This window comes from Lygodium microphyllum, chromosome 7 (assembly GCF_053477565.2).
Source record: "Lygodium microphyllum isolate KBCC chromosome 7, Lygodium_microphyllum_v1.1.10, whole genome shotgun sequence".
Lineage (NCBI taxonomy): Eukaryota > Viridiplantae > Streptophyta > Polypodiopsida > Schizaeales > Lygodiaceae > Lygodium > Lygodium microphyllum.
Window position 1 is genome coordinate 90,136,377 of NC_141141.1, and position 27,594 is coordinate 90,163,970.

The window sequence follows — 27,594 nt, forward strand, 5'->3', positions numbered from 1 at the left end:
CTCACTGATACGGAGCCCAAGTCTAAGGAATTGGAAACCTCAAAATTTGTGGGCAAATTTAAAAGAAAAATGCCATTTTTAAAGGGTAAAAAACAACCTTTTGAAAAGAAACAATATGTGAGGCCAAAGTTAAGTCCTGATGACTTTGATAAGGCTAAAAAAGAAAAGTTGTGTTTAAATTGCCTATCCCCTAACCATGCTGCTTGGAATTGCCCTCAAAAGAAAAAGGGGGAAGACAAAGGAAAGGATAAGGACAAGGGCAAGGGAAAAGAAAAACAAATCCATGTAGTGCAAACCTTAGAATTAAAGGGGCATGAAAGGTATAAATCTTTAGAGGTCTTGCACATGGATGTACAACACAAGTGTTGTATGTCAACTTCTATGTGGCAGCCTACCGTTGGGCCACATGATTTAGTTAGAGTGCATGGATTGATAGCTGGAAAAAGAGTTAGAGTCATGATTGATGACTCTGCTACACATAATTTTATAAATTATGCACTTGTCAAAAAATTGCAACTTCCCCAACAAAAGAGTGGGCGTCAATATGTTGTTCGTATGATGCAAGGTCAAGATAATAAAATATGGGATACAATGGTATCCAATTTGGAAATTGAGATTCAAGGATATAAAGATAAACTTGATTTCCAAATTATGAACATGGAAAGAGCTGATATTGCTCTAGGGAGGGAGTGGCTATGGGGATTGGAACCATCCTTAAAACGTAGTTACCATCATAATACACTGGAATTTGAAAGGAATGGTAAGACTTTTGTTATTCAAGATGAACATGAAGTATTTTATAATCCTTTGCTGTGTTCTACTGAGGTTCAGAAGCTGATAACGAAGGAAGTTTGTGAGGTATATATGTTATGGTCTCTTCCTGTACAAAACACTTTTACTTTCTGTAATATAAAGCAATAATTTTCTTATGTTTGTGAGTTGAATGTAAATAATGAATTAAGTAGTTTGTTAGAAATTTAAAGATGTGCTTCCTTCTGATTTACCAAGCGGCCTTCCACCATATAGGGGTGATATAAATCACCCAATTGACACAAATAAGGATACTCACCCTATTTCTAAACCACCTTATAAGTTAAGTGAAACACAGCACCAAAAAGTTAAAAGACAAATTAAAGATTACCTTGATAAAGGGTTTATACAACCCAATAATTCACCTTGGTCTTCACCAATTTTATTAGTAAAGAAAAAAGATGGTTCTATGCGACTTTGTGTTGACTATAGAGCACTTAATAAAATAACGGTGAAGAATAAATTTCCTATGCCCAGAATGGAAGATCTTTTTGATCAATTACAAGGGGCAAAATTCTTCACAAAGATACATTTAAGATCAAGCTATCACCAAGTAAGAATTAAGGCACAAGATGTTCCCAAAACAACATTTCGTACTAGATACGGGCATTATGATTTTTTGGTGATGCCTTTTGGCCTCACTAATGCACCAGCTACCTTTATGAAGCTGATGAATAGTGTTTTACCGCCCTATCTAGGACATTTTGTAGTAGTCTTCTTGGATGATATCTTGATCTTTAGTAAATCAAGATAAGAACATTTGGAACATTTACAATTAGTATTCCAACTGTTACGAACACATTCCCTTTATGCGAAGAAAACTAAATGTGAATTCTTTGCACAAGAGGTCAAATATTTGGGGCATATTATCTCAAAAGAGGGAATCAAGATGGATCCAGAAAAAGTTAGGGCAATTATTGAATGGCCATCTCCAAGAAACCTGGAAGAGCTGCAGATCTTCCTAGGTTTATCTGGATTTTATCGTAGATTCATTCGAGATTATGCCAAAATAGCTGTTCCAATGACAGACCAACTTAAAGGGAAAGGAAAGAGCTTTAATTGGGGAACAGACCAAAATGAAAGTTTTCAAAAAATTAAAGTAGCTATTGCTACAGCTCCAGTATTATTAATAGTGGATCCCAATAAACCATTTGTGGTTGAAACTGATGCCAGTGATAAGGCGATAGGCGCGGTCTTATTACAAGAAGGTCGACCAATTGCTTTTGAAAGCAAGAAATTAGACCGTGCAAAACAGAATTATTCTGTTTATGAGAGGGAGCTGTATGTAATAGTACATGCAATGAAGAAATGGAGGCACTATCTGTACAGTGCCAAACTTTTGATTTTATTGGATCATAAAAGCATTAAGTGGCTTAATGATCAACCGGATCTACACGGGCGTAAAGCCAGATGGGCCAAACTCCTCCAAGAGTTCGACTATGAGATAAGATATAGAAAAGGAAAGTATAATATAATAGCTGATGCACTCAGCAGAATGCCCATCATTAATGAATTGAGTTTTACTCAGTTCACTTCCAACTTGCTTGAATCTTTAAAAGGGAAATGCCAGGTTGATCCGGCATATTCCAATATATGGGAAGCAATAAAAAATGGGGATCCAAATGAATGTGTTTCTACTGAGGAAGGAATATCTGAGGATGTTCAACAAGGAAATGGAGCATCAGAGGTTGCTCAAATCGGATTCAAGTGGAAGAATTTTACAATAGATAATGGTTATTTACTCTACAAGGGTAGGGTATGTGTCCCGAAAGATACAGAAATAAGGCGCCAGATACTCTTTGAGTGTCATGATACCCCTAGCGTAGGACATCCAGGAGTTAATAAGACTTATAGTCTTATTAAAAGGCAGTTCTATTGGCCTGGAATGAATAAGGACGTCCTTGACTATGTGGTCAAATGTAATAAATGCCAGGTTAATAAAGCTGAAAGATTGAAAATGGGAGGACTTCTCCATTCACTAGAGATTCCCTCGAGAAAATGGGAGAGTATCTCCATGGATTTTATTGTTACTTTACCCAGAACACAGAGGAGACACGACTCTGTGTGGGTGATTGTGGATAGGTTAACCAAAATGGCTAGATTCATTCCAACTTCAACTGATGTTAAAACACCAGAATTGGCTAGATTGTTCGTAGAGAACATATACCGATTGTATGGCCTTCCGGCAAATATAGTTTCTGATCCGGATAGAAAATTTGATAGTCAATTTTGGCGTGTGGTATTTAGGAAGTTGGATACTAAACTTAGTATGAGTACGGCGGATCACCCGCAAACTGATAGGCAAACTGAAAGGGTTAACCAAATCCTTGAAGATATGCTTAGGGCATATGTAAGTAAAAGGCAAACTAATTGGGAAGAGTATCTATCGATAGTAGAGTTTGCATATAATAGTGCCAAGCACTCTTCCACTGGATATAGTCCATTTATGTTAATGTATGGGTTTCAGCCCAGAGCTCCTTTTGTAGTAGGACTGCATAAGGAAAAGGTTCAGGCAGCTAAAGATTTTTTGGAGGATATGAATAGTATGTTAAAATTTGCTTAAGAAAATATTAAAAAAGCTCAAAATTGAGCTAGAGCATATGCAGATCCTCACCGAAGAGACATCTCCTTTGAAGAAGGAGAATTTGTCTATCTTAAGGTGCCTGAACAAACCAAAACCATGAAAACGAGACAATGTCCAAAGCTTTCACCGAGGTATTGTGGTCCTTTCATAATACTTAAAAAGGTGAGAGAACTGGCTTACAAGCTCCAACTACCTGCTGGTAGTAAAATATATCCAGTTTTTCATGTAAGTAAGTTAAGGAAGAAGCTGGGTGATTTGGATAATCTAATCTTAAATGATAACATTGAGGAGCTATTAAATGACCAATCTAATCCACATGAACCAGAAAGAATATTAAATGTTCGTAATAGACGAACAAGGAATACTATTTATCAAGAAATTTTGGTTACGTGGAAAGATTGTTCAGAAGAAAGCTCAACATGGGAGCGAGTAAGTACTTTAAAGAAAAGGTTTCCCAATTTACAGTTAGACCTTCCAAGTATCGTTTCGAGGACGAAACCGATTCCTAAGGGGAAGGAAATGTTATATTTATAAGGTAAATTAAGGGAAACATGCACGAGGCATGACCGTCCGGGGTCTTGGGCGCCCGAACGGGGTTTAGGGGAGCCTAGAATTAAAGAGAGTCCAAGAATAGTAGGACTCACCAAGGTTTGACGGCTGGCAATCGGATCACGATGAGTGTGGCCAGCAATGAACTAGGCAAGGCTAGGAGGTGAAACAAATCTCGTGCTCATTTTGTATCGAACTGCTTTTCTCTAGTCTTCTTCATCTTCTGAGCAGCCTGACATTCGCCTGACAGGTAATCCCCAAGTAAACATATCTTTGGACCACCTGCACTATCTTCTCTCTGTATGTGAAGTGGGATACTGATCATTGAACACTGGGAGGAAGTGTTGAACACCTTAACCTTGGTTTTTTCCAAGGTTCACTATGAGATCCCTATCTTGACAGAAGGCCTATAGTGCATCTAAGTGGCGTTGCAATCCCTTTGGTGTGCTGGAGATGAGGACTATGTCATTGGCTTACAAGAGGATGAGTATTAGTGTCTCCCCCGGCTAGCTCCCTCCCCTCCAAGTCCATCGATGTAGTTTGATATCTCATCAATATAAATGCCGAAGAGAGTAGGTGAGAGTGGGCATTCCTATTTCACCCCTATGGTATTGGTGATATCCTTTGACAACCCTCCTAGTGCTCGTACTTGTCCAAGAAGAAACTCAGAGAAAACACAGAAGGAGAAGAAGATGATGAATGATGAATCATTGAATCACGCTAAGTGAGCCAAGCTGGTACAACGGAGTCAAAGCTCTGAAGACGACTACATTGTCCTGTTTGATTAGGCTAGCACTTGAAGGGAATCTGCATAGTAAAGGGAGTGAAACGCAATCCTCCTGTAGTAGGATATTGCAGGTAATGGTGAATGATGAAGGAAAGGACAACCACCTGTAGAGGGAGCGAAACACAGTCCTCAAGAGTTGTTAGAGATGAAGGATATACTGAACTCTCTCTGAGATGATGGCTGCTATCAAGCCAACTGTTGGGCAGGTAGCTGGAGAAGAAAACACAAGAATCTTTGATGAAGATCTCTTTGTGTAAGTGGCTGCAAAAAGAGGTGATTGTTGGGCAGCCCTGCGGGAGTGAAAAAAGCATAAAGACGCAGGTATTTGATGTAGGGCTAATAAAGAGGATGTAACCTATTGTAAATGGCCTGAAATTTCTGCAAATGCAAGCATGATGATGTTGTTAGGCGAGGGGGGCTGATGCTAGATGATGTAGGCTGCAAAATGCTAGATGGAGATGGATGCAGAAGCCACAAATTGTAATATCCTTGTGGGCTATGAAAGGTAGTAGAGAGGATGTAGAGTAGAGAATAATGTGGAAGAGAGTGACAAAGTGTCAGAAGGAATGAATGTGCAGGATGTAGAATGAGGGAAGTCAATGCCATATTTATAAGCACAGATTCTCTTGATGGGGCCCCAAATCTTTGGAGTGGCGCTTATTGAAGTCTCTTGGGTGGTGCCTTTGTTGTCTGAGGTGGTGCCTAGACACTCAATCATGATACAAATACAACCTTTTTGGGGTAGTAAATGGAAACCAAAATAGGAATGAAGGAGAGGAAATGTACTGAAGGACTTGGTTTGTCAACACCCCTTGTTGGACCCAAAAAGGAGTGAGAAAGAGGAGCAAGAGAGAGAAGAAGATCGACCTTGAAATCCTAGTATTCCACATGCAAGGTGATGTGTAGTGAAGAATAGTAGACATGATGAGCTGATAGAACCCGAAAGTCAACTTCGGGAGAGAAGCCAAAAGCTCCGTTACTCCATGTTGGAAGGTATATGAGCCTAGCCACAAGCCATGGCTCAAACCTCCAAAGTTCTGAACTAGGAAGAACTTGTAGATCCTAGGTATCACTTGTTGGGTATCTCACACGCCTTACTTACGCCTACGCTCATATGGGAGTGTGCGGGTGATCACTAGGACACTGGGGCACTTTTTACTCTCGGTAGGAGAGGTTTTTTCCCCCAGATTATGTGTACTATTTTGTATGTGCTTGTGGTGCACACTTACGGGCACTTACTGTGTTCGGGTGTGAACAGCCCCTTATAACTCTAAGGTATAAGGGTTATCATTTGTACTTTCAGTTAACACATTATTCAGTACTATTGCATTGGGTGTCGTGCTCAACTCTGTCTCTCACTCTCACACTGTCTACTGCACTTCAGCTGCACCTCGATCCTCTCCCATCTGACATTTGGTATCAGAGCTGTCCTCAGTCAGCAGCCAGGAGTCCCCGTCAGTCTTGCCCCCGAGTCGCCAGCTCTAGACCTGCCCAGTACTACCCTGCGCGCAGCTCACAATCAACACGCAACACTGCCCTGTCCCAGCGCGTCACCAGCAGGCGTGTCGCGTCAGCTGCAGGTGCTGACGTTTGTCAGCGCAGGCTTCTCACTACAGTCGTCCACGTCAGCAGCTGCCCGTCAGCAGTCGCTCGTCAGCTCGCGAGCAGCTCCACCAGTCCGCCAGGGCCCTGTTTCGTGCAGGCGGAGTCAACGCCTGCTCGCGACAGTCTTACCTCGCCGTTTTTGACCACGCACAACTCGCGACCTGCCTGCCCGCTTCAGATTCGCGCAGCCCGCCAATCTGCCTACCGCCGTTGTAAAGCTCCACGTCAGCCAGTCCGCCCGCCCGTCAGACGACCTGCTCCACGTCAGTACTCTGCCACACGACCAGGTAAAATTTTCAAAAATTTTATTATTTCAGCCCAGAATAAAATTCTGGAAGCGGCGGTTCACACGCAGTTGGCACAGATTTACTAGAAAAGTAAATTTCATGCAAATTTCTGACTGAATGGTCAGAAAATTTTGGGGCTTTTGTGTATTTGGAGGACAGATGCATTTAAACTGCTGATACAGTCACAGACCGACTGTTTTTGACAGAGATTTTGGCAAAATTTTGGGGATTTATTCATAACAGTGTTGCATTGCACTGTTTGCACATTGGGAAACGTGCTGTGTCTGTCTGTGACACATTGAATGCACATTTTGGGGCTTTTGTAACAGACATTTGTGACAGAAATTTTGGGCAGAAAATTTTGGGGCTTTTGATGTTTTAGTGCTGCTGAGCACTAATTGCACCTTGGGAAGCGTGCATCAGTGACAGTTTTTTTGTGACAGAGTACCCTTTGCACATTAATTGCAGACTTGTGTTTGCTGCAATTTCTGGAAATTTGCAGATTTCCAGCCCGTACTGCATTGACATTGCTCAATTGCCTTTTGGGAAATAATGGCAAATCAGGGAGGAGATGTATTCACCTATGTGTCCAAGGAAGACCGATTGGATGGGAACAATTATTCCCTTTGGTCTTTCATGATGAAGAATGTATTAGTGGCAAAAAATTTGTGGGATTATGTCAGTGGAGAGGAAGCACGACCGGGTGTTGTGGCTCTCGCTACTCCTCCTCCAGGAGGACGTGCAAGAGGGCAACCTCAGCCCCCTCCACCTCACCCCGCTCAGCCACTTCCCCCAAGAACTGCAGCTCAGAAAACTTGGGATACATGGGATGCACAGGCTATGTCGCTGATTGCATTGGCAGTTCAGCGTTCTATCATTCCTCATATTCGTTCAGCAGCTTCTTCACAAGAAGCTTGGTTGATATTGGAGCAGATGTTTGCAGGAAAGAATGAGACTCGCATCTCTTTCTTGAAGAAAGAGCTAGAGACTCTAAAGATGAATGAGGGTGATTCTATGCAGGATCATCTCAACAAAATTCAGGACTTGCGGGAGCAACTCATGAATGTGGATGAGTACTACTCAGATGCGCAGCTGATTTCTACGACATTGAATTCACTGGCTCCCTCTTACTTGGCTTTTCATACTGCCTTGAACCTCACTATGAGGATTTCGAAAGAGCCCATCACTTTCATTCAGCTTGTCAGTTTGCTTCTAGAGGAAGAGCAAACTAGACGGAACAGTGGTGTGGATGGTATAGCCTCTGAGCAGGCTTTTATGTCAAGGCAGAAGGGTAAAAACAGCCAAGGGAAAAATGCTTCGCAGAGTTCTGGTAGTAGTAACACTTCACAGACAAGTCAGAAACAGGGGGGCACGCAAGCCAAGAAAGGAAAATGCCATTACTGCAAGAAGCCTGGCCACTACATCACTGAGTGCAGAAAGCGCATCGCCAAAGAGAAGAAGAAGGAGTCAGGGATGTCTGTTTCTGTAGCTCCTTCCACTGCTAGTGAGTCCGCGTTCTTTGTTGCAGACAGGGACTATTGTTTTTACACTTGCAGTTATGATGTCTCTTGGGCTGAAAGAGCATTTAGCTCTACAGAAGATGCTGACACTTGGTTCTTTGACAGTGGTGCTTCACGGCATATCACATCTCGTAGAGATTTGTTTGCTTCTCTTAATGCACCTCCCGTTGGGAAGTCTGTTCAGTGTGCTAATAATGCATCATACCCTGTTCGTGGTATTGGGGAGATTCAGCTTACAGCCATTGATGGCTCTATTCTCCGCCTACAGGATGCTTTGTATGTGCCTGGCATTAAGAAGAATCTGCTTTCCATTTCTTCTATGGCACGTTGTGGTTTGCAGGTCACCTTTGATGATGACCGTTGCATGGTCCGTGACAAGGAACACATGACATTGGTCTTGACAGGTTCTCTGTGTCATGGGTTATATGAGTTGGATGCTCTTTCGGTAGATCAGTCTGCATATTTGACATCCACTCTTACTCCTGCTATGTTAGAGGCAGAGTTATGGCATGCTCGTTTGGGGCATGTAAACTATGGCAGCTTGATGCTATTACAGCGTACTCAGATGTTGGATGGATTACCTCTCTTGGAGAGACCTCCTGAGCATTTATGCGAGGGTTGCATTTTGGGGAAAATGCATCGTTTCTCTTTTCCCCGTGATGTTGCTTTTAGAGCAACAGCCAGATTGCAGCTTGTGCATTCGGATGTTTGTGGGCCCATGTAGACACAGTCATTGGGTGGTTGTTACTATTTTGTAACATTTATTGATGACTTTACACGTTTGTGCTGGGTCTATTGCTTGAAAAAGAAGTCAGAAGTGTATGATGCATTTTTGGCTTTCAGTGCACTTGTGGAAACTCAGTCTGGTTGCAAGATTAAGACTCTCCGTTCGGACCGAGGGGGGGAATACATGTCCTCTATGCTGAATTCTTATTTGCAGCAGAAGGGCATTATCCATCAGTACACTACTGCATATACTCCACAGCAGAATGGGGTAGCAGAGAGGAAAAATCGGTCACTCATGGAGATGGCCAGATGTATGCTGAAGGCAAAGAGTTTGCCTCATAGTTTTTGGATGGAAGCCGTCATGAGCGCTTGCCACATTTTGAACAGATGCCCTACCAAGGCCTTGAAAACCGTCACACCTTTTGAGGCTTGGCACAGCCGCAAACCTTCTGTTGGCCACTTCCGTACTTTTGGGTGTCTTGCATATGCCCATATTCCACAGGTACTGCGAAAGAAGTTGGACAACAAGGCTGTAAAATGCATCTTTATGGGATATAGCAGCGAAAGCAAAGGCTACAGACTCTATGATCCCGTGACCAAGAAGGTTTTTGTCAGCAGGGATGTTGTATTTGATGAAAAATCAGAATTATCCTTGGCTGGTTTTGATACATATCAGGCTGCCCGTGATGTCTTTGAAGGGCTGCTGCCCATCACATTTGGTGATTCAGCTGGTACTTCAGCAAATGAACCTAATGTTCAGCCAGGTGCTCCTATGGAACATGCAGTAAATCAGCACATTGCTGAAACTGAAATTCAGCAGGAACTTGTACACAGTCAGGAAGCAAGACAGGTGCCTAGATGGTACACGCAGACTATGAGAGATAGTCATTTGGAAACACCCTTGGCTGGTCGTACTCGAAGGCAAACTCGACTGCATGATTCAGCACATTCCATGGAGTTGGTTATGGCAGCATGTACTCATGATAATGAGGAGCCTGAATGTTTTGAAGATGCACGACATAGTGTGCATTGGATGGCAGCCATGCAAGCTGAATTGGATTCTATTCATAAGAATCATACTTGGGATTTGGTGTCTTTGCCAGTTGGCAAGCGTGCCATTGGTACGAAATGGGTCTACAAATTGAAAAGGAATGCAGATGGATCCATAGATAAGTACAAGGCACGGCTGGTAGCTAAAGGCTACGCACAGAAAAAGGGCATTGACTATGAGGAGACCTTTGCTCCTACCTCCCGTATGACGACCATTCGGTCTATGATTGCCTTGGCTGCACATTTTGGTTGGAAAGTCCATCAGCTGGATATAAAGACTGCATTCTTACATGGGGAACTTCAGGAAGAAGTGTATGTACAGCAGCCCATTGGTTTTGCAGTTGAAGGCTCAGAAAATTTAGTATGCAAGCTGAAAAAAGCTCTATATGGTTTGAAACAAGCTCCACGAGCTTGGTACGCAAAGATAGATGCCTTCTTGCTTAGTCAGGGGTTTGTAAACAGCCCATCTGAGTCTACCCTTTATGTACATAAAGAGGGGGGATCCATGCTGATTTTGTGTCTATATGTAGACGACCTTTTGCTCACTGGAACACGTGCTGATCAGATTTCAGCATTCAAAAATAATTTACAGCAAACTTTTGACATGTCTGACTTGGGTATTTTGCACTATTACTTGGGCATCCAGTTTGTACATGATGCTAGAGGCATTGGATTATGTCAGTCAAGGTACATTGGGCAACTTCTTGAGAAGTTTGGCTCACAGGATTGCAAGCCAGTTTGTACACCCATGGAACCTGGGCTCAAACTGTCATTACATGATGACAGTGATTTGTTTGATATCCATACTTATGCTCTAGCAGTGGGATGTCTCATCTATCTATGCCACACTCGGCCAGACATACAGTTTGCCGTTTCAGTTTTGAGCAGGTACATGCATCAGCCTCGTATGTCGCATTGGCAAGCTGTGAAGCGTGTGTTTCGTTACTTGCAAGGTACTAGAGCTCTTGGATTGCTTTATGCCAAGGGGGGACCACTGCAGTTACATGCTTACAGTGACTCTGATTGGGCTGGTGATTTTGATACTCGTCACTCCACTAGTGGCAATTGTTTCTTTCTTGGCTCGTCATGCATTTCTTGGCTTAGCAAGAAACAATCCACTGTTGCCACGTCGTCATGTGAAGCTGAGTACAAGGCAGCCTTCACTACTGCAGTTGAGTGCGTATGGCTTAGACGCTTACTTGCTGATTTGGATGTATCTGTTACGGAGCCTACTCCTTTATATACTGACAGTCAGAGTGCCATTGCAGTGGCACGGAACCCTGTGTTTCATGCTCGCACGAAACACATAGAAATTCACTACCACTTTGTCAGAGAGAGGCTACATGCAGGTGATATCAGCCTTGTCTACTGTTCTACCACCAGCAATGTGGCAGACATCTTCACCAAAGCTCTTCCACGAGACAAATTTGAAGCATTTCGCGATGCTTTGAATTTGACGCCCTTTGGTGGCGGATGATCCTTGTACACTTGATCACTCTTCACTCCAGGGGGGTTTGTTGGGTATCTCACACGCCTTACTTACGCCTACGCTCATATGGGAGTGTGCGGGTGATCACTAGGACACTGGGGCACTTTTTACTCTCGGTAGGAGAGGTTTTTTCCCCCAGATTATGTGTACTATTTTGTATGTGCTTGTGGTGCACACTTACGGGCACTTACTGTGTTCGGGTGTGAACAGCCCCTTATAACTCTAAGGTATAAGGGTTATCATTTGTACTTTCAGTTAACACATTATTCAGTACTATTGCATTGGGTGTCGTGCTCAACTCTGTCTCTCACTCTCACACTGTCTACTGCACTTCAGCTGCACCTCGATCCTCTCCCATCTGACATCACTGGAAATCAATGGGTGAGGAATCAATGAGTGAGACTATCAACCACCCCAAAATAAGGTAAAGCGTGTGTGAAGAAGCGTGGGATGAGTAGGGACCCCCTTTGAAGCAGAAGGAATGGGATTCCCCTTCGAAGTGGAAGGAAGAGGATCCCCCTCTGAATCCCTCTCCTTGAGAGATAGGGAATCAAGAAACCCATGGACCATGGCCTCCAGAGAGTTTGATGACGAAGGAAGTACTACCAGTGATGCCGAAGAAGGTATCTGAGGCTCTAATGGAATAGAAGCTAGGTAGCTTCCAAAGGTGGCATCTCAAACTTGGGTAGAGGAGGAAGTGGTGTCACACAGAATCTCCTCGATGCTTGCATCAGAGTCAATGTTCATGGAGCAAGACAAGGAAGGTGAGAAAATAGATAGCTCCTGGGAGCCATGGGACAATAAAAGCCAGTCTCTCAATGGAGTGGACTATGGAGCCGAAGGAGAGAAAGGAGTAGAATAGTCACTATCTCTTAACAAAGCGGATTGATAGCATGGTACCTAACAACCATTGTCTCTCTATGGTGCGAATTGTAGAACCAATGGCGTGGAAAGCCACTACACTTGAAAATGGTTGAAGAAAACCTTCTTAGTGCATTGTGGCAGTCTCCAGGAGGTCGTAGTGCTTGATGAGATCTTCAATTCTCCTTTTGCTCATAAGTACTTAGTGCACATTTGATGCTTTGAGTATAAAAATCTGATAGTTGATGCAGAATGATATCTGCCGCCGAGAAAGGTGAGGTGGCACAAGGAGTGCTTGGGGGAAGACCCGTGTGCTTCGGTAGGGTACGAAGCAAAGGTCAATGTCGACAATCTTTGGTGGTATGACCATTCTTGCTGCAGGAGTGGGAGGGAGAAAATGATAAGAGTATCTTCCGATGATGCAATGGAAAATAGGGAAAAAAAGGTGGAGGTGTTGTCGAACCCACGACTTGTCTTTGCCTTCACCGATGAAGAGGATCTTTAGCTCTTTGAGCTCCTCAACTTTGATAACTTGTCAAAATAGTGTGACATGAAGGATGTACTCATACTATATCAGAGAGATAGTAGGGTTTGTGGGGAGAAACACAGAGTGTACGGCAAATATTGAGAGAAGAAATTGAAAGAAAACAAAGAAGAAGAAGAAGAATGATGATGAATCATTGAATCATACTAAGTGAACCAAGTTGAAACAGCGGAGTTGAAGCTCTAAAAATGACTTCACTGTCTTGTCTAATCATGCGGCATAACTTGAAGGGAATCTGCATAGTGGAGGAAGCAAAATGTAGCCGTACTGCAATAGGATATTGAAGGGAAGGAGAGAGGAGAGAAGAATGTGGAAGAGAGTGATAGAGTATTCGAAGAAATGAATGTGTGGGATGTAGAATGAGGGAAGTCAGTGCCGTATTTATAGGCACAAACTCTCTAGAGTGGTGTCCCAACTCTTTGGAGTGGCACCCATTGAAGTCTCTCAGGTGGTGCCCAAATATTGAGTAATGATACAAATATAGCCTTTTTGGGACTGTAAATGGAAACCAAAATAGGAATCAAGGAGAAGAAATGTATTGAATGACTTGGTTTCTCAACAATTTTCTCTTGCACATTGTACTACTCTCCCTGGTAGTTCAAGTCTCAAACACACCAACCCCCTTTTTGTGCTATGGAGTCTCTTTCTTTGAAGGACTTGTGAGAGGTGAGAGAATGCACAAAGATCGAAGCTCAGGCGAGAGTATAGTTGAGAGTGATGAGAGTACGTAAGAGTGAATGCAAAACTCCTAATGCAATAATTTGAAGAGTGTAAGGTGCAAGTACAAAGTACAACCCTTAAATCTTAGGGTTGCTAGAGTGCGTTCACACCCGAAAGGTGTAAAACATGATAAGTGCCCAAACTTTATAACATAGCACATAAAATAAAAGAGAATAATTCTGGGGAAAAAAACCTCTTGTAAGGAGAGTAAAAAGTGCCCCAGTGTCCTACCGAGGATCACCGATACTCCTTTGTCAGCATAGGCGTGAGTCATAACCCAACAACCCCCCTTGGAGTGAAGAGTGATCAATATACAAGGGTCATCCACCAAAGGAGATCAAATTTAAAGTAGTGCGGAATGTTTCAAATTTATCATGAGGAAGAGCTTTGGTAAAGATGTTTGCCACATTACTGGTGGTAGGACAGTAGACAAGGCTGATATCTCCTGCATGTAGCCTCTCTCTCTAACATTATTGGTAGTAGGACAGTAGAAAAGGCTGATATCTCCTGCATGTAGTCTCTATTTGACAAAGTGATAGTGAATCTCTGTGTGTTTCATACGTGTATGAAACACTAGGTTTCATGCCACTACAATGGCACTCTGATTGTCAGTAAACAAAGGAGTAGGCTCCATGACAAATATATCTAAATCAGCCAACAAACGTCTCAGCCATACACATTCAACTATGGTAGTGAAAGCTGCCTTGTATTCAGCTTCACATGACAATGTGGCAACAATGGATTGTTTCTTGCTAAGCTAAGTGATGCAAGATGAGCCAAGAAAGAAACAATTACTACTCATAGAGTGACGTGAATCAAAATCACCAGGATAATTTGAATCAGTGTAAGGATGTAGTTGTAGTGGTCCCCCCTTGGCATAAAGCAATCCAAGAGTCCTAGTATCTTGCAAGTATAAAAAAACACGCTTGACAGCTTGCCAATGTGACATACATGGTTGGTGCATGTATCTGCTTAGGGATGAAATTGCAAACTGAATGTCTGGCCTTGTGATGCATAAGTAAATGAGACATCAAACAAATCATTGTTATCATGCAAGGACAACTTGAGTCCAGGATCCATTGGTGTACAAACTGACTTGCAATTTTATAAGCCAAACCTCTCAAGAAGTCTATCAATGTATCTAGATTGTGACAATCCAATGCCTCTAGCATCATGAATGAATTGAATGCCCAAATAATAGTGCAAAGGCCCCAAATTTGACATCTCAAAAGTTTGTTGCAAATTTTGTTTGAATGCTGAACTCTGATTAGCATGTGTCCCTGTAAGCAACAGATCATCAATATTTGGGGGTCTTCCTTAGGGAGGTAGCGTAGTTTATCCACCCCCTACTATTCTATCCATTAGTGGCTAGCCACTAGTGTGGTGTATCTTGGATCTCTGCCTCAGTTAGTGTCTCATGGCATCTTTGACTAGTTTGGCCATTATCTTCCCCTAGGCTAGTTTCTTAGGTATCCTAGGTCATCCTTAGGAACTTTAGGCTAGTTTCCTTTAGGCTTAGCCGTATTTTTTCAAGTATTTCATTTCACACTTTCTTTTTCATTTACTTGCGCTTCATTCTATACTGAGCTTTTTGTCATTTAGCACACCATTCAAAGCATCTCAATATATGAAACATTTGGTATGCAGGATTTTGTCTTAATCCTTTCATGTTGGGTTTCGTATTTTAGTTAGGACAAACACTGCAATTATTAAAATGGTCCTAATTTGGTTGAAGGTTTGAACTTTTGGCTCTCGCCTTGGTGGATATTGCCTCCATCTACATGCACACAAAGAAAGTATCGTCTCTATTGAGATCGGGCATTTTTTTTCTCTTGTCTTAGGCATCCGTACTTCTTTCCTTCAACTAAGGTATTTTTATCATTTAACCATCATTTACTATACTAGTTTGTTCATTTTTCATGTTAGGTGGATTGCTACTTTTGTGGTTGTGCTACGCATGCTTAACTAGCATAGGAGCCATCTCCCAAGGTTGTGTTTCAAGCATGTCTACGACACTTGGCCATCATTGGAGCCATCTCCCAAGATCGAGTATGAGCACATCCCAATTGCCTTGGTGGCTGACGTTTTTCCCCGCTCTTCTAGTAGGGGAGGGTCAGCAGGCCTTTGTCCTCCATCTTTTAGACCCGTTTGCATGGTGGACTACTATCTTGGCGATTCTTGACTAGCATGCAATCATCTCTTGCAGTTGAGATTTATCCTTGCCTACACACTAGGTCAGCATTGGAGTCCTCTCCTGAGATTGAATACGTGCATGTTCCATATATCCATATGGCTGATTTTCCTTAGGCTATTCCAGTTAAGGCATGTCAAGTCTCCCTTCATCATCAACTTTATCCTTCATCATGGTTCTCGGCACCCCACGAAGATTGATATCAAAATCCTCTTCCTCCTTCGGTATCAATATGCATGGTTGAGGGGGTTTCTCCCCTTCATTTGGTACCTACAGGTTTTGGTATCTCTCTTTAACATTGGCCTGTTGTACCTACCCTTTGCGTTGCACGATCATCATCTTTGAAAAGGGTGCTTGGGCAAGCGAACAATTTCCCCACGAGGAACATTGTCCAAGTGGCACTTGCTGCATGCATATTCTCATCATGTAGCATACATCTACACATCTCATTGTGTAGAGCATCCTTGAGTGGATCTTGAGTTGTCTCCATCGGCAGTTCTTTTACCACCTTACCACAACACTTCCCTTCATCCTTTTCCTTTGTCATCGTCACCCATGAGTGGTCGGGATAGCTTGTCTATTTTGTGATGTGCTCGATCTAACTGTCCCTTATGTTCTCCCCTTGGGGCACAATACTTAATAGGCCACACACCATCTTCCCTCCAAAAAAGGGTTCAAAATGGTTCCATGTGCCTTTGCAGGTCTTGATAGGCCACTGGGTAGTTGACAAGCACTCTTTGTCCGATGTCTCGGCCTCTCTGGTGTGACCCTTTGGGCTCCTAATGTAATATAATCATCGCCTCTCTAGTCTAGATAGGCCACTGGGCAGCCAATATGCACCTTTTGTTTGATGACTTGGCTGCTTTGGGGTGGGACACATTAGGGTGAATGCTTGCAGTCCCTTTTTGGTTCCAATTTTTGGCTTGACTGGGGGTGTTGAGCTAAAAATTGCATTACAAAATGATTAACTCTTTAAAACAGCCCCAAAACATATAAATTACCCAAAGTTTCATTAAACCATGCACTGTCCTAGAGTGTGTCTATGTTCCATAAGTCAAAATCCTAATTTGGGAGGATCCACCCATCTATAAATATGTAGGCTGCCCATCATGCAGTCTCATCCCTTGTTTTGTAGGTGACCCTAGTTTTTCCCAACCTCCATTCATTAGGTGCCTCATTCAGCTTGCTGCTGTGGTCACATCCAGCTATTGCCCTTTGGTCTGGCAACTCCAACAGGCTGCATTTTGCCCCAGCTTGCTGATGCAATCATCATCTACAGCAGGTTGTTTTTTCATTTTCAGCACTTTTCTTCATCAACCTCTTCTCCAACTGGTGGTAAGAGCGCTCAGGACCCGTTTGGGGTGGATGACATGCTTTGGCACCTCCCTCAGGCTGCTCCCACAAGAGCCACCAGTTGTTGGACAGCTCTTCCCTTGGGCATCTTGTACACTGACTACAGTCAGTGCTTTCTTTTGCAAACCCTATCATTTCTCCACAAATGGTGTCACTAGTCCCTTTCCTAGATAAGATGACTATCTAGTCTCTTTCCTTCTAGAGATTGTGTCCTCATTTGGCCACATAATTGAGAAAGACATGACCTTCGAATTGTGTAGATACACTTTCAGAAGGTTCTCCCCTCTTCCATTCAGTGAGGGCACTTGTCCCTTCAGAGAGGCTGCAATCTCTTCCTTCAGCCATTGCTATTCTACCATTCACAGGAGAGATGAATCAATGAGGTGGAGTATATTGACCTTCCATCCCTTCATGGGAGGTAAAGTCACCATAGATGTTCTTTGTATTGAAGAGCATCACTGCTCAGCAGACTGCACTCCTAAAAGTGGAAGATTCTTCGTGGTCAAAGCCATCTGTATTTGTGTGGCAGAGCAGTGGATGCATGCTATGGGGGTGTGTATTGTGTTTTTGAGCAGTTGGTACATGCTATACAGGATTAGACGATAGTAGTGGTAAGGAGCTACCAGTAGGCTTCCAGGGCCCAGTCTGTTGTTTTGGAGTGGTATGGTCTTTCCTCTGTAGCCTGTGGCTTAGGAGACTTTTATTAAAATCAATTCAAGAAATTGTACTTCAATGGAGGCCACTCTGGTTGAATTTGGTACTAGAGTGAAGGAATGCCTGTAGGGGCTTGTAGCTATCAACTAAAACTTGAAGACACATCCAAGACAGTCCAATGGAGTGCAGATTCAACACTAACCCTTGCATGTCAATAAAAAATGATTGTTCATCAGTCTCTAGATCACTGCCTAGATTGATGACATTTCGGTGGTGTATGCCCTGATAGATAGAGCCTAGAGAATTATGGACCACACCTTATAGAAGGCCCTTTGTACATGATATGTTTTAATTCAACAACCTTCACAATAAAAACAGACGTATGTTTTTAATTCAACAATCTTCACAAAAAACAGATATATGGTTTGTGTTTTGACATGCAAACTTTCGAAACACTATCACACTAACTGGGAAGGTGAACATGAGTTTAACTGCTGCAAGCATAACTTGAAAGTCAAATGCACCTGTAAAACAGTAATTGGAAATTTTGGACTTGGATATGAAGTCATCCATAGTCTGAAACTTGGGTTTACTTCAGCAGGAACATTTTCACAGATACGTTCTAGCTCAGGCATCCAAGATGGTGCAAGGTGACAATTTTGAAGGAGCACCCATGAACCTAAAGAGAAAAGAACAGATTCTTAGCTTTAAATCCACAAGATGAAAGGCATCTCACAATTGCATCATCACACATATTCCGAGCTTACCTGTGGCCATGGCATCCATAATTAGCATTGTTGCCCTTGGTCCTTGACCTTGACCAAGGGATACGGGTGCAATTTTATCGGCCATTTCTTTTTCAGCTGCAAGAAAATTTACAAAACATTAATATGTCAATATTTAGTTGTGGTTGAAATAAATACAAAGTATGCACAACCAATTAAAAGTGCAATTTAACCCAGGGAAGCTTGTGAGGCAGTGAAGGAGAGATTCTGGGACTGTGATGTTTTAGCTCCATTAGGATAAATTTTCCTCCATCCGTAAATCATGAGTGTGCATCTTAAATTTAAAAGCAAAACAGATCTAAGGTATTGGAAACCGGATAAGCCCACAAGGAGAGTTGTAAAAAGAGATACCACAAAAAGAGAGACACATAATAATTCAGGAAAACATTGCAATGTGTTTACTCGGATCTTTTAAAAGCACCAGTACAAGTGGAACCATATATGCACAGATTTGAATGTAACCTGCAAATGTTAGTAACGCAGCAGTTGGATCGCTTCCAGATGAGAGAACAAATATAAGTGGACAAGTAGCACTTGAATCTTTGTAGCATGCTTCAAGATTGAACTGTGGAGGCTGGACAAAATCAGCTCCCAGCTTTTCAGTCACAAATTCACCTATTGCTGGAATCACTTTGTCAGACCTAATACAACGCAGTATTGTTAATTTCTGAAAGGAACTAAGCCTTGAGAATTTTCCAGGCAACTGTTGCTTGTGGGGCTCGGGGGAATCATAGAAGTCTTTCCAACTCATCTTATTGGATGAGATATGAAGATCCAAGTGATTAAAAGCTGGTATCCTGCTAAGTCTGCTGAGCTCCCCCCAAGATTTGTCCGAAAGCCATTCTGATGCTGGATTTGGACTGGTTGTTGAACCACCCATACCACCAGTCAAGAAAAACATCCATTCTTCAGAAGTAATTTGTTTTTCAACCTCCAAAATTCGAAATGCGAGAAGGCAGGAGAACAAAAGTTTGTCTTTTTCAAACAATGATCGGCATATATTTTTGTATAAAATAAGGAGAAAAAACTTGTGAATAATGGCAAGTCGTTCTTTCAGATCAGATGATATCTGACTTGAAGTAATGGAGCTGATAAAAAGAGAAGAAAACCAGGGAAGGCTATATTGGTACATAGGATCAATATTAGCTAGGTCAGAGATGCAGAAGAACAAGACTGCAGCAGAATCGCCACATGCAGCATAACCTTTTCGAGCTTCATCGATGTTCTTTTCTGTCTCTTCAGCCAATGTCTGGTGCATATAAAAAGCAAATCTCACATTGTTTTTTTTTTCAGAAACCAGTTTGAACATACAAAGAAATTGAAGCAATACTTGTTTGACTGTGATGTCATTTCCAACAGTTTTGGCCTCTGAGATTATCTTCACTGCAGTCTCATCCTCCAGAATGTTTCCCTCGCTGCTGGAAAGCACTTGCAAGATTTGATCCTCCAGCTCCTTTAGCCTCCTCTTGTTTTCAGCACTCTGTAGGAAACTGAAGTAGTTCTTACTGCCGAAGTAAGTGAGTTTGTATCTAATAGTAATACATCACACACTCATTTTCCTAGCGAAAGCAACTTTTTGACTAGCTTCAATCCTTACAGCAAGGGCACAAAACTCGTTATTGACAATATACTCATACTCATTCAAGTTGGCTGAATGGATTTTCAATTTCTCTTCTTTAGAGTTAGACATGCCTTCTTTTTTTTAAAGAGAAAAGTGAAAATTCTATTAACACACCTTAGAATAAAGTGTCCCAAGGCAAAAACCAATTACAAAGGAGTCCTGTAAGGGACTTCCATATCAAGAGTTATATAAGGGGATGTCTATTACAAAGCTCGATGGCAGTCGGGAGGACTCTAATGCCAAAACATGTGGGTCTGGAAGAGGAAAAATGTGCCAGAATACCATGTCCTAAGAAAAGCATCTCTCCTCTCCCTCAGAGTCTCCGAGCTGCCTTATATTCTCTACCATGTCCCATGAAGAGTATGCACACTCTCTATCCAGATCCTGGAGAGTCTCTACAGTAGATATGTCCAAAAAGTTAGTAGTGTGGTGTCCATATGTACCAAGGAATAATGCTAGCTATGAGCTCCCATTTGTGACAATGTCCTTGAGTCCATACTGTTTGTGAGAAATCTGGAATGAGAGTTCTGCTCAAAAGCTGCCCCGAGATGAGATAAGCTTGACACTCATGTACATCCTCATACCCACAAGCTGGGCATTTGTCAATGACCCATGCAACTGTCCCTCATGTAGCAATCATAGAATTTTTAGTGCCATGAAACACTATCCTAAGGGCTCTTCTAGACCTCCTGAGCCCATGGGCAATCCCATAAGCAATGCCTTTGAGTCTCCTCATGCTCCCCACATTGAGCGCAAGGAATAGGTTCTCTACCATAGCCAATACATGTACCAACTGCTTAATTCCTGTGTGCTAGTAACCAAGAAAGGGTGAAATCTTACTTGGTCTAAAGCTGTCCTCCGATGTCCTCCAGAAGTCTAATAGGAAAGGTTGTGATATACCCTGGATAGTCCAGTGCTCAGGTGCAGTTGGCACCACTCTGGCTCATCTATATTCTCCTCCCCAACATAATGGTATAGCCAAAGAAGGGGACATCTTGAGGTGTCTCTGCAAATGGATCTCTCCATATCCACTCCCTAGGATTCCACCAAAGCCTTTGTAATGGCCTCCTCCTATATGCCCAATGCCTCCATCCATCTTCCATACAAGTTTGAGGGTTTGGGTCTAAGTTAAGTCCTATCACAATGAGCCACAACTCTTATCCTTTGTCAAGAGCATCCTGTGAACTCTAACTGATCCAGATCCTCTCGCCTAAGTTTGTCATTCATCTCTGCTGAGAAAGTAAACACACTTTCTCCACTCGTGGCTACCACTGCAAGAAGGATCTCTCCTCTGGTAAAGAGCCCTATCCATGCCTGTTAGATATGACTTCTAATGAGGTTTCAAGTGGCCAAAGGAGTATGCTCTTGACATTGTGTGGCATGGGTGAGGGACTTATGAGCATTGATCTATTCTTTAAAAAAAGGCAACTGATTGGAAATGAAAATGAAGAGAATAAGGATGGGTTTGCAGTATTGCAAAGCAAAGCAGAAGAGCCTTTACGTGTGGGCAAAAGGTGGTGTGTGTCCTGCAAGAGGTGAGATCATACCATTCAAAGATTGCAAGCTCTCTCATCTCACACTTCTTTTTGGCCTCAATGATGTAGTGAGTGACAGCCATAATATACCTAGCTTGTGTGGACTTGACTGCAAGAGTAAATGAGCCAAGTAAATCTCCAGCTCACATGTAAAAATGGTATGGGTCATTTGTCTTGCCTCTATGGTATAGTGAATCTTTGGCAAATATCCCAATGCATGTGTGACAGCTTGGAACACATGCATAGAAAAGAAAGTGAAATTATCAAAGAGGTTTTCGTTCTGAGAGCATTTGCTGTTGTTCCATGATGCAAGTTCTAAGGCACAAGGCCCCTAGATCAGTTGAACATGACCAACAAAGAATGCAAAATGGACCTACTAAGAGGGGATTCTACGAGGATGGATCAAGTCAAGGCTCTGATACCTTGTAATTGGATTGTAAGGGGCTTTATAAGGACTTTACTCACCTGCTTATATCATCACCTTCCCACCCTGTGGAACCTTGTATCTATGTGATGTAGCTTCAGTGCTATTGTGAACCTGTCTACAGTATGCTCCAGCTTTGCTGTCAAGCCCACATAGTACCACACTTTTCAGAGTAATATAAGTAGCCACATTAAAAAAGAACAGTTTGTATCATCACCTACAGTTGGGTTCAATGTTCCTCCTCTTGTTGATGGGATAAAAGAAATTCATATTTTTATACTTGGGGCATGGACTGACCAAACACAAGCTTCATTGCGAAGAGATTTCATTAGACGGAATTCACTTGAGAGAGTTATCTGCTATATGACGGTTGTGTCAGCCATCAAATAGCAGATAAGTACCCACATTAAAGAAGAACAGTTTGTATCATCACCTACAGTTGGGTTCAATGTTCCTCCTCTTATTGATGGGATAAAAGAAATTCCTCTATTTATACTTTGGGCATGGATTGACCAAACACAAGCTTCATCATGAAGAGATTTCATTACATGGAATTCATTTGAGAGAGTTATCTGCTATATGGTGGTTGTGTCAGCCATCTAGGTAGTGTGCAATGGAAATAATGGGTCAATGATCCATTGATGCAGAGCAAGTGCAAGATAGAAATCAAGGTTATAATTGAATATACAAAGCTCTCAAACATTTAAAATTGCATGGGAGGAAGAAAAGGGTAAAAATTGGAATCCTCAAAGCTACTTACATGGCCTTTGCATGTGAGAGACTTAGAATAATGCAGTTCATCATCATGGAAAATGTTCAATGTCACCTACATCTCTTTACTTAGACTATAATACTGAAGTATTCTTGTCTTAGGCAACGGAACTCTTGTGGAAATCACATTTGAATAAAAAGGCATTTTGATTACTAAAGCCTAAGCTGATTTGTTCACAAAAAATGCATGGGGCCTTGGCATATTAAATATTCACTATCATGTTCTGGCAAGAAAGGAAACTTTATTGGCTGTTTTGGCTCAAAATTAGCCTTAGTCAATAGAAGAAAGTTGTGTCACATGGTCAATGGTTTGGTAGACCACCTTCAAAGGTAATCTGCATGCATATTGGAAGGAAACGTTGGGAGTGCCATCTTTGATATCTACAGGCTCATCCACATTGAGAATAGATAAGTGAACGACGTGGTTGATGACAATGAAGAAGGGCTTCCATTTCAGGTGTGCAATAAACATATGGGCTTGGAATGCATCATAGAACTGTAATTGACAAAGAGCAGAACTTTCTTGAAGCCTCATCAACATGTCTCTCAACAAAATAAACATGGACAGACTTGAGGTTTGGAAAGTTTTTTTGAATGGAACGACTTCCATTCAGATGTGGTCAGTGGTCACTGATGAAGGCCACATGAACAGATCTCCAGGCTCTGATGATGACAACTGCAAATCTGACATGATATACCACGTGGTCGTGAGGACTTGTTTGGCAACCACTGCTCTCTGTGTCTCTCCTAGAGAGCTTTAATTAGAAATTGGATGCCTTGGTGAAAGGGAATCATGCATTCATTGGAGTCCAGTTTTTAATTCTGACAATTTCTTTAGCCGTTGCAGCAATCCCTACATGATAACTGCTATATTGGTCATATGGATATTTTCACGTGGGTGTGTGTTATTGTCATTTTGACTTTTTTGGGAAAGCCTTACTTTGAGGACTACTCCCATTTTTGTGATTGATGAATAATGAAAAATGGTTTCACAAAAGAGAAAACACAAGTGCAGTACAGAATGATGTCTCCTTTGGGTTTAGGGCCTAAACCTTGAAGTTGTATCACTCAAAGTGGGCCATAATTTACACAACTATGTATTGAGCATAAATGCCACTGCACTAGGCATGTTGTCAGGAGAGTCACCAAAAATTTCCACATACTCATTGTCATTTTAATGCTCTACAGAGAATCAGCCCAAAAGAAAAAGTATCAACCCTAATAGTCAATGAACTCTCTACTTCCAAAGCATCTACTTTGAGACTGACAGAATATTGAGCTAACCTGAAAAAGTTTTGCTGCTCTAAAACAGGAATGTAGATTGAGTATCAAAAGAAATTCACAATGAAGCTGCTTTACCTGAACAACAAGCTCATTCTTCTGTTGTTCTAAATCAGGTCTCTCTCTTGCCACCACAACACCTAGAAGTTGATCAGATAATCCCTCCTTTGTAATCATGAAATTTAATAGGGTTACCTTTACAGATGTTTCTGGAAGATAATGAGGGTTACGTAACTTCGTAGTGATATAGAAACGAAAATCATTGTTGTACTCAATGGTGGCATCCCCCAATCGTATACACATCATGCCACCAGATTTGAAGACCTGCAATGAATATTAACTGTCACTACCTTTATTACTCTTGTTGGTAGACATATCACACAAACCCAAATCATGATCATACATAATAAATATTATTTTACAAAACCTGTCTCAATAGCAATGGCTCTAATGATGGATCAAGTTCTTCTCCGATGTTTTCTAGGAGAACTGGAAGACCAAATTGGATTGCATTCTCCAAAGTTCTCATATATTCCCCACTCCCAGAAAGCTTGATGATTTGTAAGTTTCTTTCACGCTCCATATTTCTGATCCATTTGTTTGCTTGACCCTGTTGTATCAAAGGTGAGCACGTTTCTTTTTAAAAAAGCATGTTCAACTGATAATGCCAACACATAACTATTGTCTTTGCAACTGACAACTATAAAGCAGGTGTTGATCCACATGCAAAAATGCTTTATCGACTTCAGAACTAAAACTTGTTTGACAAAACACTCTACTTAGGCTTGAACTACCTGTGGATCTATCAGCAAGGGCCATCTACGAGAATTGGCTACTATGATTCCATTATCAGTAGAAAAGGAATCATTAGGGAGCCCTGAAATGATCCAATCCCGAATTTGTACAGCATTCCCCAAAACAGCTTTCAATGAAAAGCTAGGAGAGCGTGGTAGATTTTCAGACCTAGTCATAGCCATCCACAAGTCGATGATCTCTTGTCGATAACTGCAAATTCATATTCAACATAGCGATTAGGAAAACACTGAAGACACTGAGAAGCTGTCATATTTGAAAGAAACCTTGCAAGACTCAAAGTCTAAACTTTAAAAACACAAACCAAGCATGCTTCATTAGGGCAGATATAGTAACACAGCTTATCACAAGGTTGCAAGGTGTATTATGCTTGTCATGCACAATTAAATAAGCCATAGGTTCTATTCAGGAATGTGGTGTAAATATGAATATATATTTGAAATTTGGTCACATACAAAAAAAACAATATGCATCTTCATGACGTCACCTTCATGGTGGCAAGCCTCAAGGCACGGTCACTGTGGAGTGTAAGCCTCAGAACTCTATAGAACTTAGGACCTGGACACCAGTCATTACATGCCAGATATTTAAGAGCTTCTCAATATGGCTTGATTTGTAGAAGATGTCTTCAAGAGAGTTGCTATACTGTACTGAAAGCTCTTCTTGGCAAGTGGTAGCAGACCATATCTTTGTGTTACTGCATGGTACATAATCTCATATTCTGACTTCATCCAAGATTGTGCACCGGGGAGATTAGTGCTGTGGCATTATGAACTCAGCATATGGTGGTCTGCATGTAGGGAGTCTTGTGGGGACCCCTGAGTGCAGATCTCACAAAATTCAAAGATGATTGGGTGTGCTTTACAACCACAGATATGGTGATTATATCAGAGCAGGTCATTCACCCAAGATGCGAGCAGTATTGGAGATTTTACTACAGTGCACTTGCAGACAAGGGAAAGCACAGCTTTAGAGAGAAACACTGGATTTGGCTCAGCAATGTTCTACACACAGAGCAAGGATTGTTGGACTCTAAATCAGAGCATCTCTTTTAAGTCCTAGCTGAATATTGCAAAAACATGACAAGCGTTCATGATTTTGGGCATAAGAGAGGAGTGACCTGTATCAGTGTTTCTTCCACTTGATTCAGTGGGCTGGCTGTGAGATCCACGAAGGTTCAAGTCTCATTTCGATCAATACTATCCAGTTCCTTCTCCATGGCCTCACGCTATAGAGGGTCTTGGAGAGCCTCTTGCCAACTATCTGTTTCAGAATGTGCAATGTAATCAGCTGTAAATATCGATGTATATGAAGCTTGAGGGGCGAGCCGAGCAGACCTTCTAGGGCTCTCTGGAGTGTAATCTGGTCAACTATGTCACAAGCCAAGAGTAAGAATGCTATACCATGTATGATATGCTAATCCCACTTTGTAGTGTCAAAGAAGGTGAAATGTGCACGGTGATCCTGTCCTAGAGAAAGCATGTATAAGAGTCATGGATGATGTCTAGAAGGAAAGGACAAAGCCTAATGTTAGTCATCGTTTCCAGGGCTTTATAGGCCACAAACAATAATGCAATGAGACACCATTGCCAAGCTCTTGCCAATGCGAAGAACAATCAGCCCTCTGTTTAGAGAGGTTCTTCCTATGCTGAAAATCTCCAACACCATGTGTCCCCTTCTAGAGCCAAAAGCTACTAGGGCTTAGAAGGGAACTTTGTCTGCCTATCCTTGGTGCTAGAAAGAGCTAATTTGTAGGGAGCTCTTATGCCTAGAGACCGTGGCCATGTTAGGTCACTTGTAGCAGCCTCTGGAGGGAGGCCAGATGCTTGTGAAGTGCTCTTTCCTCCTCACAACACTGTTCGCTAGACCTCAAGGCCTCATCCTGGCACACTCTGCTTGACTTGCCAAATAATCTGTTTAACCACCTTGATGATCCTTGTAACTTGATCCCACGCTCGGCTCCACAATGCAGGCACCTAACTGCACACTTTCTCTCCCCGTCGAAGATCTGATAGGAATAGGAATCCAACATTGATGTTGAGGCATTGTGGCCAATAAGAACAAGGGCATCATTCGAGAGGTTGGTGCTTGTCAACAGCATAACTCACCTGCTACTCCAGACCCTCTCGTAAAATTGGTCAAGGCGCTCCAGGAGACTACTACCCATAGGCTCGTAGCCCTAAGGAAATTCTAGGGATCCCTCCCTTTATTGGAAGGTGAGATCTCTCCACACATCTCAGGTGCCCATCATGAAGAGGGAAGCCTTGTGCTCCTCTCGCTCCTATTTTGTAATGCTCTGGAAGACTACACCTTGGCCATGTGGATCCTTGAGGAAGAAGACTGGCTTCAATCAATGTGCACACTCCTCTGTGTTGGAGTGCGCGGGTAGCGGAAGCATGAAGATTTGCAGCAGAGGAAGTGAGCAGGTGAGTGAGAGTGAGAGTGACGAACTGATTTGGGTGTACCAACAATGAGTTAGCGGAAGCGTGAAGATTTGCAGCAGAGGAAGTGAGCAGGTGAGTGAGAGTGAGAGTGACGAACTGATTTGGGTGTACCAACAATGTGTTGGTACACAAAGAATAAAATGTATTTATACTTAGGGCCCGTAAGGGTGCATTCACATGTACAACATAA

At 42.2% G+C, this 27,594-nt stretch overlaps 1 protein-coding gene across 6 annotated transcripts in view; it reads right to left on the bottom strand.

Moving 5' to 3' along the window:
• Positions 1 to 27,594, bottom strand: part of LOC148033680 (uncharacterized) — a 364,446-nt gene that overhangs the window by 17,893 nt on the left and 318,959 nt on the right. For 2 of the 6 annotated variants that reach the window (XM_087681628.1, XM_087681630.1), the window contains exons 30-35: positions 24,942 to 25,152; positions 24,575 to 24,757; positions 24,226 to 24,471; positions 18,978 to 19,995; positions 18,498 to 18,593; positions 18,255 to 18,409 (exon numbers count right to left, since the gene is read on the bottom strand). In XM_087681628.1, the coding sequence (XP_087537754.1) occupies positions 18,255 to 18,409; positions 18,498 to 18,593; positions 18,978 to 19,995; positions 24,226 to 24,471; positions 24,575 to 24,757; positions 24,942 to 25,152 (1,909 nt within the window). Of the gene's footprint in view, positions 1 to 18,254; positions 18,410 to 18,497; positions 18,594 to 18,977; positions 19,996 to 24,225; positions 24,472 to 24,574; positions 24,758 to 24,941; positions 25,153 to 27,594 lie in introns of those variants that run through there. The other 4 variants (XM_087681629.1, XM_087681632.1, XM_087681631.1 and 1 more) reach the window with 4 other exon arrangements.